The sequence below is a fragment of the Coregonus lavaretus genome, assembly GCF_964263955.1.
Source record: "Coregonus lavaretus genome assembly, chromosome: 21".
Taxonomy (NCBI): domain Eukaryota; kingdom Metazoa; phylum Chordata; class Actinopteri; order Salmoniformes; family Salmonidae; genus Coregonus; species Coregonus lavaretus.
The window spans coordinates 1614800-1628569 of NC_140008.1; the positions used below are offsets into that span (position 1 = coordinate 1614800).

Genomic DNA, 13770 nt, shown 5'->3' on the forward strand with positions numbered 1-13770 from the left:
CACCTATAAGATGTGGGGGGTTTCTGTCTGACTAAGAAGAGATACAAAGAACTCTGATTATAAAACGTCTTCTCTTTTTTGTCCTAGATATGGCTAGGGTTAGGGTTACTGCTGAATGTAGTAATTCTAACCCTGACCCTAGACCTAACAGTAATACCCACACTGTAATGTAAAGTATTACCTCATTCTCAATGATCAGTCAATACATACAGTATTCATTTAAACCACAGTATATTGTATCAATATCAAACCCCCCCCATTACAACCACTTATTAATTATTATAGACACTTATAATCAGTGTTATAACACATAAGTGTATTATAACGCATTATGAAGCTTATTATAATAATTATAATATGTACTTCATAGGAACTGTTACCCTTTATATATTCTAACAACTCATATTTGTTAGATTTATTCCAAATGAAGGGCCCTAACCTAGAAACTAAAATATTTGTCTCCCTCTCCACGTTGAACGCAGTTCTCTCTCTATCCCTCCCTCCCTCCCTCCCTCCCTCTAACCTCACCTATCTGGCAGAACCAGAAAGTCCTCGCCCTCCCAAAAACTCACTTCTGTGGAAACGAAACTGATCTGAGTCTCTGTGTCATCTGTCTGTGTGAGAGTGAACAACCATCCAAATGGCTCAGCAGGGAGTTCTGCTGGACAAGGACCAGTTCTGTTGTTCTGTCTGTCTGCATCTACTGAAGGAGCCGGTCACTACTGCCTGTGGACACAGTTACTGTAGGCGCTGTATTGAGGACTGCTGGGATCAGGATGTTCTGAAAGGGGTCTATAGCTGTCCTCAGTGCAGAGAGACCTTCACTCCAAGGCCTAATCTGAGGAAAAATAACATGTTGGCTGAAGTGGTGGAGAAACTGAAGAAGACAGGACTCCAGGCTGCTCCCCCTCCTTCTCTGTGCTATGCTGGACCTGGAGATGTGGCGTGTGATTTCTGCACTGGGACCAGAAAGCAGAAAGCCCTCATGTCCTGTCTGGCGTGTCTGGCCTCTTACTGTGAGACTCACCTCCAACCTCACTATGAATCTCCTGGTTTCAAGAAGCACCAGCTGGTCAAAGCCACCGTACAGCTATAGGACCAGCTTTAACATTGCAGATATATTGGGGCTTCTATCTGTGGAATTGTCTGCATCATTTCCAATCCCCCATATATATGTTTTGTAAATATTATTTTAAATATATGTTCCTTCTTTATTATTTTCCCCTAACCCTACCACCCCTCCTAAACTAATGGACAAACAATACTTAGGCTTCCACTTCCAGCTTATAAATGTACATGCTACATACATTTCCCAGACAATACATTTTATACATCTCTGTAACTCAGCTGGTAGAGCACGGCGCTTGTAACGCCAAGGTAGTGGGTTCGATCCCCGGGACCACCCATACACAAAAAAAAAAAATATGCACGCATGACTGTAAGTCGCTTTGGATAAAAGCGTCTGCTAAATGGCATATTATTATTATTACATTAGTTATCTTTTGTTTGTTTTTAGTCCCCGCCTTCAGCTACCCGAAGCCCCTCCCATCTATCTCTGAAGACCATCCAGTTTTGATTTCTAGCTGCCATACAGTGCATTCGGAAAGTATTCAGACCCTTTGACTTTTTCAACATTTTATTACGTTACAGCCTTATTCTAAACTTGATTAAATAAAACATTTTCCTCATCACTCTACCCACAATACCACATAATGACAGTGTGTCTCTATACCTCAGTCTCTGAAGACACCCAGCAATGGTTAGGATTATTAGAGAAGCTTTTCCTGCTGAAAGGCACTTTCATTTCATCTGGTTGCAGAAAACAATTCATTGGATATGTTCATAACCCCGTCCACCTATAATATGTGGGGGGTTTCTGTCTGACTAAGAAGAGATACAAAGAACTCTGATTATAAAACGTCTTCTCTTTTTAGTCCTAGATATGGCTAGGGTTAGGGTTACTGCTGAATGTAGAAACTCTAACCCTGACCCTAGGCCTAACAGTAATACCCACACTGTAATGTAAAGTATTACCTCATTCTCAATGATCAGTCAATACATACAGTATTCATTTAAACTACAGTATATTGTATCAATATCAAACCCCCACATTACAACCACTTATGAATTATTATAGACACTTATAATCAGTGTTATAACACATAAGTGTATTATAAGGCATTATGAAGCTTATTAAAATAATTATAATATGTACTTCATAGGAACTGTTACCCTTTATATATTCTAACAACTCATATTTGTTAGATTTATTCCAAATGAAGGGCCCTAACCTAGAAACTAAAATATTTGTCTCCCTCTCCATGTTGAACGCAGTTCTCTCTCTATCCCTCCCTCCCTCCCTCCCTCTAACCTCACCTATCTGGCAGAACCAGAAAGTCCTCGCCCTCTCAAAAACTATCTTCTGTGGAAACGAAACTGATCTGAGTCTCTGTGTCGTCTGTCTGTGTGAGAGTGAACAACCGTCCAAATGGCTCAGCAGGGAGTTCTGCTGGACCAGGACCAGTTCTGTTGTTCTGTCTGTCTGGATCTACTGAAGGAGCCAGTGGTTATTCCCTGTGGACACAGTTACTGTAGAAGCTGTATTGAGGGCTGCTGGGATCAGGATGTTCTGAAAGGGGTCTATAGCTGTCGTCAGTGCAGAGAGACCTTCACTCCAAGGCCTAATCTGAGGAAAAATAACATGTTGGCTGAGATGGTGGAGAAACTGAAGAAGACAGGACTCCAGGCTGCTCCCCCTCCTGCTCTGTGCTATGCTGGACCTGGAGATGTGGCGTGTGATGTCTGCACTGGGACCAGAAAGCAGAAAGCCCTCATGTCCTGTCTGGTGTGTCTGGCCTCTTACTGTGAGACTCACCTCCAACCTCACTATGAATTTCCTGGTTTCAAGAAGCACAAGCTGGTCAAAGCCACCGCACAACTACAGGAGAAGATCTGCTCTGATCATGACAAACTGCTGGAGGTTTTCTGTCGTACCGATCAGCAGTGTATCTGTTATCAGTGTGTGATGGATGAACATAAAGGCCATGATACAGTGTCAGCTGCAGCAGAGAGGACTGAGAAACAGGTAAGACCAGAACTACTTGTTGGTGACTGTCTGATAAACAAAGAATTAAAGATACAGTAGGAACTAAGGCTGTTTGAATATGAGATCATTCAAATTATATCGATCCACGGCAGAACAAATATGACCACAAACCTTGATTATATAGATATGTTAACCCAGAGTCTCCAAATGTATCACCATTTTCTAAAGTCAAACACCATTATCAAACATCATTATAATTCGTTATCAAACACCATTATCATTCGTTATCAAACACCCAATCAGCTCCCCTGTTTTGTGCACTGTTAAAACTATAATCATTCACATAACAACATAATAATATAATTTCACACAGACACTTCCTCAACATATTAATCCCTATCTTCTATGGGTCCTATGTCACATTACTATACTATTGATCTACTGGACAAATAAAGCTTGATAGCTCATTGAAGAGTGATTCTCCACAGAGGCAGCTGGGGATGAGTCAGCAGAAGGTCCAGCAGAGATTCCAGGAGAGAGAGAAGGAGCTGAAGGAGCTCCAACAGGCTGTGGAGTCTCTCAAGGTGAGTATTGTTGACCAGAGGAGACACACCATTTCACATCTCTCCTCCAGTCAGAGAGAGGGAGAGAGAGGGGCCCCTATCCAATCCCACTGCTTCCACTGTTGGGAACAGGCTGTCTGGACCCCTTTCAGAGAATAGACTGCTTAATGTAACCGGCGGGATATGAACCCGGGTCTACTGAGGAGAGAAACCAACATCTTGACTGTTTCACCAAGAGGTCATTCCCCATTAGGCTGACACTGATTTTGATGTCGCAAGAGGGGTTACCTCATCACATAACCTTGAGTAACCATGACTGACTCATGTCCCCTATACATTAACATGAAGCCCTCTCTCTCTCTCTCTCTCTCTCTCTCTCTCTGTCTGTCTCTCTCTCTCTCTCTCTCTCTCTCTCTCTCTCTCTCTCTCTCTCTCTCTCTCTCTCAATTCAATTGAATTCAAAGGGCTTTATTGGCATGGGAAACATATGTTTACATTGCCACAGCAAGTGAAATAGATAATAAACAAAAGTGAAATAAACAATCAGAAATGAACAGTAAACATTACACTCACAAAAGTTTCAAAGGAATAGAGACATTTCAAATGTTATAATTCAAGTGCAAACAGAGTGAGCCATTCGCCAGACCGAGTTCTGGAGGTGAAATGGAAATGAATGAGGGAGAGTTAAGTGAGGTAGAAGGTGTGGTGAAGAGCTCAGAACCAGAGCCTGGCATCAATGGACATGATAAAGAAGAATCTGGTCCAGTAGGAGATACATTGTAGGAGAAAGTGGATCCATTCCTTTTGGCAGATTCATTTGTGGTTTCAGGGTGGGTGGGAAAGGAGTTGGGTGCAGTTGAATCAGTGAAGGTAACCTGTAGTGGACTTGGGATATTTGTTTGTGTTTCTTCTGACCAGAGGGAGTGGGTGCTCCGTGTCACGCAACTTGGGTCAAGATCTGTTTCTTGCTTTGCTCTTAGGAACAGGGCACCATTGAAAGGAGTGATTTCTGGGGTAATGTTAAGTGTGGAGGTGGAGCAATTGAAGATGAAGATTCCTGGTGTTTGTGATACCCGCCGTTTGGTGCAACACAGACCCGGTGGTGTGCGTGGTGAAACAGAGGAGTCACTGTCAGTCCTTTTGAGTTTTGAGTCTTTACCCAACAAAGTAATGGTAGGATATATCAGTTATCCTGTTAGAGTCATTGTGCCGAATTCACTGCGCTCTTTCAGGTTGTAGATCTGTGCCAGCACAGAGGAATAGATCAACAAGTGATATATGCTTCAGTAAAGTTAGCTTCTTGCCGTTCATGGCAATGGTTATCAACTGTACAGCAGAAATTGAATGAAATTGAATGTAAATCACAGAAAATAGATGTTGTGGTGGCAACTGCGGAGAACTATTTGGGCATACAAGATTAGACTTCAGAAGAGTTACAGGGTGTGTTGAGTGGTGGTGTCCCGTCCTCCCAGGCCATTGGCATGGTGCAGGAGCAGATAGGGTCAAAGTAGTGGAATGGGGTAGTGGGTATTTAATGAGTGTAGGGTTAGTTGGAAGGGTGTTTTTCTGTATTATTATAATTTCCCCTTTTCCCATTTTGTATCACAAAGTATAATGGATATATATTATAGTCCAGTTGGGGGCGGTAATGCAACATATTGGATGCCAACCACCGTTAAACTCCAAAGAAGAAGAACCGTTATATTATGGCTATGTACAGTGTTGTAACGATGTCTCTGTCTCTCTCATTCATTAACTTTCGCGGTAGTTGGTTGTGTGGGTCTCTGGTTATGAATAGGGTGCTGACAGACAATTGTTGATGGATATTTATAGAGCTCTGATCAGGACGCCAATTGAGTACTGGTGTACAGTTTATGGAACAGAGGTAAAGACTTGGCTTCAGAACCTGGACAGAATCCAGTATATAGCTTTAAGGATATGTACTGGTGCATTTAAATCAACATCTGTATGTGCCTTACTGGTGGAGGCAGGAGAGATGCCTTTGGATATACAGCGTAAAAAATGGTCATTATCTTATTGGGTTGAAAGGCTGTGAGGTTGAGCATCCCACTGCTACTGTTCTAGATGACTCTTGGGAATATACTAGTAGACAAGGCAGTGGTTTTGGTTGGACAGTTGGAAAGCTTGCTGATGAGAGTGGTTTGAGGGAGTTGGAGGTTGGCCCTTCTGTGGTGATAGGGGATGTTCCTCCATGGTTACTCCCAGACCCTGTTGTTGATCTAACCTTGGTAGAGAAAAGGAAAGATTGGTCAGAAGTCAGTGATATAGTGAAACTGGTTGACAATTACATTGGTAGAAGTTTTTATGCTTTTTTATTTCACAGATGGATCCAAGGACCCAGATAGTGGGCTCACAGGAGCAGGCGTTTACGTTCCTGAATTTGATGTGCAGATATGTAGAAGACTAACAGATGAACTGTCAGTATACTCAGTTGAACTGAAGGTATTAATGTTATTATGGAGAATTGAGAGAATGGGTTTAGTAGTGAGATTCTGCTGGGTCCCAGTACATTCGGGTGTGGAAGGGAATGAAATTGTAGACCAGTTAGCTAAAAGAGCTTTGAAACGAGATATAATTGATATTAATGTTCCACTGGGTAGAGGTGAGGCCAAATGTAAGATCAGAGCCATTTTGATAGATGTGTGGCAGAAGAGATGGTACTCTGAGCACAAGGGCCGGCATTTATATGAATAGTTTACAGTTTTACAGAAAGGTCGATGGACCAAGATTCAAAGGTCAGATTAGGAAGGAAGAGGTGGTGTTTACTCAATTGTGCTTAGGACATTGTCCATTGATTTCGTTATTACATCTGGTTGGCAAGCATGTGAATGATTTGTGTCTGGAGGGTACGTCGATGAAACGGTGGAGCATGTGTTGTTATATTGTTGTAAGTATGTTGAAGAGAGGGAAAGATGTGTAGGGTCATTGAGGTTGGATGGGGTTGGGGGGGGGGGGGGGGGGGTTTGGAAGGGATTTTGGGGATGGGGGAGGGTCTATTAGAAGTTAGTGGGGCTCTTCTTTATTTTCTCAGAAGTATTGAGTTAGGTAGGAGGATTTAGAAATGTTGGAAACCGTGATTGACCACACACTCCAGCACAGTAGGTGGCGGCATGCACCTTTAACGTTGGTTTGTGGACCGCCATTATATAATAGAAGAAGAAGTTGGTTGTGTGAGAGTTTTGTGGTTCGTGAGGAGGGCTACTATTCTTTTTTCTTTTGGTTCTTGCGTATTTTCTGAATTTATTTTCTGATGGTGGAGGGTTTGTTTATTGGTTTCCACTGTTTATCGTTTAGAGTTGAGGGGGGAGTAGGGGTAGTTTGTTAGGGCGGCGTGATGGCCTCAACCGAGTGGAGAAGAAACGCTGTCGCTTCGGGTACGTTCCGGAGAAAGGTGTGGAGGAAGTTTTGCTCATGGTCGGCGAACAGGTTGGAGCGGAACATCTGCATTCTGCATCCAGAATGAACAAGGCGGTGGTTGTGTTAATGAAAAAGGTTTGTCTTGTTGTGAGTGGGATTTTTGTGAGGGGTGTGTTGGTGCAGATTTCGCCTCTTTCGACAAGAGTTGTGGTGGCTAATCTGTCTCAGTTTATTACTTACGAACAGACCGCAAGTAGTTGGTTAGTTTTGGTAAATTTGCAAGTGGTTTTCGTGTGCTCTCGGCTGGGTGCCAAGCGGAATCCGTTAAACATGTCTCTTATCGTAGACAAGTGTTTGTTTCTTAACAAACTTCAAGGTTACACAGGGGAGGGGTGGAACACAGGGTTTGCTAGCACAGATAGTTTTCGGTGTTTCTAGTGTGGGGATCATCAGTTATAGGCTACAAGCAGCAATATGATTGATATGTAGGACAGGTATTGAACCCAAATAATCCCTACTCAGATGCGCTAACCTCAACCCTAGTAAACATGCATTATAAAAACCTTCTATATAAAATTATCTCATATTGGGAGTAAATAGCCTCTGAATAGAAAAGAAAAAACACTGCATCTTCCAGCCCAACAATAAATTACATAATGCAACCGTCGCGGTTAGCATATTTACCTCAACATGCCCCTCGCTTGCATGAGAAGGCAGAGTGCTCGATGCTGGTTGATGAATTTGACAATTAATGTACTAGGAAAATACGTTTTTGTCGACCAGAGGTGACTGAATTAATGTTCAGGCGTATTGATAATCATTATAGTAATGAAGTATAATTTCAAAACATGACCATAAAAACAGGTAATAATAAACATGACTCATCATTATATTACTTCACAGTAATGTGTTTTCAGTCCTTCCTCTTGCATTAGCAGTGTGGAAAGGGACAGTAAAAAGCTCAAGCAGGAGTTTTCCTGTGAGGTGGAGTAGTGGTGTATCCAGGGAGAGAACTAAATTAATCTTCTGAAATGTCATTCATGGTCTTATGCTGCCATCTATTGGAATTATTAAGCAACTGCAGTAGTACTGAATAAAGTGTTTTTCCTTAATAATCCGTACTAAAATAGAGATTACTCAGAATTGCAAAATAAATGGCAGGGGTACCAGGAGGGAGGAGAGTACATTTTTTACATTTTAGTCATTTAGCAGATGCTCTTAACCAGAGCGACTTACAGTTAGTGAGTGCATACATTTTCATACTTTCCCCCCATGGGAAACGAACCCACAACCCTGGCGTTGCAAGCCCCATGCTCTACCAACTGAGCTACACGGTAGTAGTGCATGGCCAAGTGGTGGTGCGCAGGCCGTGGAGAAAGCGGTGGTGGGGAGGGTTGCAGCTGGGCTACATGAGCTGAGGCAGGTTTCTGTAGTAACAGAGATTCCGGTGGGCGAAGGCTTGGTGGGCTCATCCCAGGAAATATTGCCTGTCATTGGGGAAGAGGCTCTGATCAGGGGGGAAATGCAGGGGGGCAGAGACTGGGGAGGAGGAGGACGGTGCCGTGCCAATGGAGGAGGAGGAAGAGGGGGGAGGTGAGTCTGCGGGAGCGGAGGACAAGGCGGTCTCGTTTTCAGATGGCTCATTGGATCCAGAGCTGTCAGGCTGAGGGCCCAGTATATACGGTGAGAGAACTTTCTAGGTTCCTGATGGAGACTAAAGGGGAAAAAGAAGGTTCTGCTGGAGTCTTATTTGATTGATCCTGGAAGGTTTGTAAGGTCAGTACAACACGTGATGAAGAATGAGGGGTTTAGTGTCCTCTCACCCAGGAAGTATTATAGGCTGAGAAAATGGGTCATGGGTTCTTAAGGGCATGTCTTCAGAATCTGCTTAAATTTATGTTTTTTTCTGGCATGGCGGCTTTATGGGCTTCTCTACTGGTTTCTGATTGTGGTGATTTCCCTCCCACCTCTTATGGAGATTTCACGGTTAGACTTCCTTAACATGAACGCCGGCAAAGACTGGGGGAATATGTCAAACAAAAACATTTAAATGCCATTGCAGAAATCTTAGTGCAGGGGTAGCAAAAGAGGTGTGTAAGGGTAGGTTGTTAGTGTTTAGAGCCCAAATAATGACCTTGTCTTTGCTTTCATAAATGTGTCTGCACCTGGTCCTCTGTAGCTCAGCTGGTAGAGCACGGCGCTTGTACCGCCAGGGTAGTGGGTTCGATCCCCGGGACCACCCATACACAAAAAAAATATATATATATATATTTTGGATAAAAGCATCTGCTAAATGGCACATTATATTCTATTATAGTACAGGGCTCAGTTCTCTGTTTCACCAGAGGGGTTGGAAAAACAGAGAGGGGAAACCAAGAAAATCCCTTGTTTTACATTTGTCTGATGGACGGGTAACTTCTGTTGTGGGGAGATGAGGGAGCCTGATGGGTGGGTAACTTCTGTTGTGAGGAGATGAGGGAGCCTGATGGGTGGGTAACTTCTGTTGTGGGGAGATGAGGGAGCCTGATGGGTGGGTAACTTCTGTTGTGAGGAGATGAGGGAGCCTGATGGGTGGGTAACTTCTGTTGTGGGGAGATGAGGGAGCCTGATGGGTGGGTAACTTCTGTTGTGGGGAGATGAGGGAGCCTGATGGGTGGGTAACTTCTGTTGTGGGGGAGATGAGGGAGCCTGATGGGTGGGTAACTTCTGTTGTGGGGAGATGAGGGAGCCTGATGGGTGGGTAACTTCTGTTGTGGGGAGATGAGGGAGCCTGATGGGTGGGTAACTTCTGTTGTGGGGAGATGAGGGAGCCTGATGGGTGGGTAACTTCTGTTGTGGGGGAGATGAGGGAGCCTGATGGGTGGGTAACTTCTGTTGTGGGGGAGATGAGGGAGCCTGATGGGTGGGTAACTTCTGTTGTGGGGAGATGAGGGAGCCTGATGGGTGGGTAACTTCTGTTGTGGGGGAGATGAGGGAGCCTGATGGGTGGATAACTTCTGTTGTGAGGAGATGAGGCTGTGGAGTTGTACTCTGATTTATAGAGGGCAGAACTCTGTGGTCCTCTGTAGCTCAATAGGTAGAGCATGGCGCTTGTAATGCCAGGGTAGTGGGTTCGATCCCCGGGACCAACCATATGTAAAAATGTATGTACATGACTGTAAGTCGCTTTGGATAAAAGCGTCTGCTAAATGGCATATTATTATTATTATTATCCTGGGTTTTCTCAGGTTCTGCTCACAGACCTTTCCAAACTCTCTCTGTCACAGATAAATCAAATAGACATTTCCCTGGCCTTACACAAACTCTCAGCTGCCGTCTCTCAGACGGTCTGCCTCTGATTTTTTTTTAAAAAAGGTCTGGGAAGTTATTGGACAGGACGTGTGTTGCGTGAGTGCGTCGGGGTGGGGGAGCTGTCGCTAAGCTGTAGACGGGATGCTTTGACTCTCCTGCCCAAACAAGTAGATTTGAGCGACATAAAGAACTGGAGGCCTGTGGCATTGCTCTGTGTGGAATATAAGGTCTTTGCCAAGGTCCTCGTTAACAGACTGAAGTCCCACCTGGACTCTATTGTACACAAGGACCAAACGTACTGTGTACCAGGACGCTCAAACACAGACAATCTGTTCATAATCAGGAGAAAGCCTTTGATAGGGTGGGCCATGAATATCTGTTCAATGTGTTGTTTTGGTTGTGGGGAGAATTTTGTGGCCTGTGTTCAAATGCTGTACGCTGGGGCTTCATGTATGGTCAAGGTGTGGGGAGGGCTCAGTAGGCCAGTCTGGGTAGGGAGGGGCATTCACCAGGGATGCCCTCTGTCAGGGCAGCTATACACTCTTTTTATTGAGCCCTTTCTGGGCCTGCTACGCAGGAGGCTACAGGGAGTGTGGGAGCCAGGCATAGGGTTGGGGACAGGCATAGCAGTGTCAGCATACGCTGATGACGTCTGTGTTGGTTAGGGATGAGCAGAACCTACAGGCCCTGGAGAATAGTTTGAGGGTGTACGAGGGGGCGTCTTCTGCTTAGGGAAACTGGGGCAAGAGTGAGGCTCTGTTATGTGGGGCATGGAGGGACAGGGCACCTCCGCAGCTTCCAGGGGGGTTGCAGTGGGGCTGTGAGTGGCTCAAGATGCTTGGGGTGTATCTGGGCTCGGAGGGTTGGGATAGGAAGAACTGGGAAGGAGTGTCACAAGCGGTGGTGTCGAGGCTGACGAAGTGGAGGTGGCTCATCTCCCAGGTGGCATACAGAGGGACGGTGCTGATCATCAACAACTTGGTGGCATCCTCTCTATGGCTTAAATTGGCCATTCTCAACGCCCCCGGTGGTCTGCTTGTAGACCTGCAGCGCAAGTTAGTGAATTTTTTCTGGTCAGGGTGGCAGCGTTCTGACTCAGCAGCACAGAGGCTACTGTACCGTACGGAGGTGGTCTGGAGGGAACCAGCATGTGCTCTGTTGAGGAGGGCTGGTGGTTTGGGGCTGGATCAGCAGCTCTTCATCATGCGGCCGGAGAGACTCAATACAGCAGGGGTCTCTGATTTCTATGCTGCAGTACTGAGGGCTGGAGCAGCCTGAGGAGGGGCCACCACCGTTTCCACCACTGCAAGTGACAGCAGAGACTGGGGACTGGCAGGAGAGTCTGGAGGACTTACTGACTTTTAACACTCTGAGCTTAGTGGGAGTGAAGGGGCATCAGTGGCAGGGGGTTGTGGGGGCTGAGAGCATGGCAGGGTATAGGTGGAGGGGCTCTATAAGCTCCCAGTGCTGGAAAGATCAGGGGTCCTCCAGTGGAGGGTATTACATGGAGCCCTGGACACCAATAGCAGGTTGGCTCGGGTTGACCTTGGAGTTGGGGAGGGGTGTCCGTTTTCTGCAATGACAGACTGTTCATCATGTTTTTTCTGTGTTGCCAGGGTAATGCCATTACTGTTGACGCCTTAGGGTTGAGTTTGAGTTGTACAAAATGATCAACAGTTTGGAGATGTTTCAGGAGGTATGGGGGCTCAGGGGGGCTGTCTGTATGGCTGTAGAGGAGGGGTTGGATGGACGGTTGGAATGTGGTGCTGGTTGGTGTATTGTACTGTGGTGTTGGGTACTGGATAATGTGATTGTGTGGAGGTTGTGGTGGCACGCAATGTGTTTTTAGGAGTGGGGGTGGGGGTGTTAGTGTAATGAGGATGGCTCATTAAAGTAAGACAAGTCTCTCTCTCTCTCTCTCTTAACAGCGCTCTGCACAGGCAGCAATGGTGGACAGTGATAAGATCTTTACCGAGCTGATCCGCTCCATTGAGAGAAGGCGCTCTGAGGTGAAGGAGCTGATCAGAGCCCAAGAGAAGGCTCAAGTGAGTCAAGCTGAAGGACTCCTGGAGCAACTGGAGCAGGAGATAGCTGAGCTGAGGAAGAGAAGCACTGAGCTGGAGCAGCTCTCACACACAGAGGAACACATCCATTTCCTCCAGGTAACCCAACTGCCTTGATACATGTGATATGAAACTAAAACTCAATGTGAAACTCTCAATCATTTGGTTCTGTTCTCTCTCTCTCTCTCCCCCCAGAGTTATCAGTCTCTCTCCGGTACCAGTGTATCTTCAGACTTACCCAGCATCGTTGTCCGTCCTCTTCAGTACTTTGGAGATGTGAGTAAGACTGTGTCTGAACTGAGAGAGAAACTAGAAGACGTCCTTAAAGGAGAATGGACCAAGATCTCCTCTACAGGTGTGTTGAAAATAATAAGAACATCAACTTTAGACCATTGAAAGATCCCTACTAGTCATATACATGTGGAATATGGTATGATGATAACATTCCCTCTCTCTGTGAATGTGTTTGTGTGTCTGTAGTGAATATAGTGGAGGTTGTACTGCCTCCAGAGCCCAAGACCAGAGAACAGTTCTTACAATGTGAGTCTCTTTATTCTGAAGTAACTAACAGTCTCTTTTTACTGACACTCCTAACAATCCCTCTAGAAATATATAGCAATAGTAGATCTAATCAAAGACTGGGTATCTATCTGACTCCTCATATTTCTCTGATTTGATCTCTGCTGTGCTCTAATCAAAGACAGGGTAGATACAGTATCTGACTTCACTTATTGTTCTAAATCCCCTCATTGGTCTCTGCTCTGCTCTTCTCCCAGATTCCTGTCAGCTCACACTGGACCCAAACACAACACACACACACCTCTCTCTGTCTGAAGGGAACAGAAAGGTGACCTATACAGACCAAGAACAACCATATCCTGATCATCCAGACAGATTCACCAACTACCAGGTTCTGTGTAGAGAGGGTCTGTCTGGACGCTGTTACTGGGAGGTGGAGTGGAGTGGGTGGTGTGTTACAGCAGTCTCATATAAAGACATCAGCAGAACAGGGACATATGGTGATTTTGGAGAGAATGACAAGTCCTGGAGTTTACAGTGCTCTAGTGGTGGTTATTGTTTCAGACACAATAATGTTGTTACTAAAGTATCAGACCCTCAGTCCTCCAGAGTAGGAGTGTACCTGGATCACAAGGCAGGTACTCTGTCCTTCTACAGTGTCTCTGACACAATGACCCTCCTCCACAGAGTCCAGACCACATTCACTCAGCCCCTCTATCCTGGGTTTTGTCTCTTTGGTACTGCTGAGCTGGTTAAACTGTAGTAGGGTCCACATAGATACTAGTCATGCTGGTGTAGTCTATAGCTGAGCTGGTTACAGGGACGGCCTGTTCAATAGGGCGATATGGGCGACGCACTGCCAAACGGGAAAAGGAAGGGATTTTTTTTCTAATCAATTATATCACGGCAA

The 13770-nt window shown here is 45.2% G+C and overlaps 1 protein-coding gene across 1 annotated transcript in view; it reads left to right on the forward strand.

Annotated features, from left to right (window-relative positions):
- Nucleotides 1-640: 640 nt before the first annotated feature.
- Nucleotides 641-13770, forward strand: part of LOC311148980 (tripartite motif-containing protein 16-like) — a gene marked incomplete at its 5' end in the record, with an annotated part of 13239 nt that continues 109 nt past the window's right edge. The window contains 7 exons of the mRNA XM_084186035.1: nucleotides 641-775; nucleotides 2624-3085; nucleotides 3535-3630; nucleotides 12207-12440; nucleotides 12537-12696; nucleotides 12831-12881; nucleotides 13118-13770. The exon at nucleotides 13118-13770 is cut by the window's right edge and continues 109 nt beyond it. Coding sequence (XP_084042161.1) covers nucleotides 641-775; nucleotides 2624-3085; nucleotides 3535-3630; nucleotides 12207-12440; nucleotides 12537-12696; nucleotides 12831-12881; nucleotides 13118-13623 — 1644 coding nt within the window. The 3' untranslated portion in view covers nucleotides 13624-13770. The remainder of the gene's footprint in view (nucleotides 776-2623; nucleotides 3086-3534; nucleotides 3631-12206; nucleotides 12441-12536; nucleotides 12697-12830; nucleotides 12882-13117) is intronic.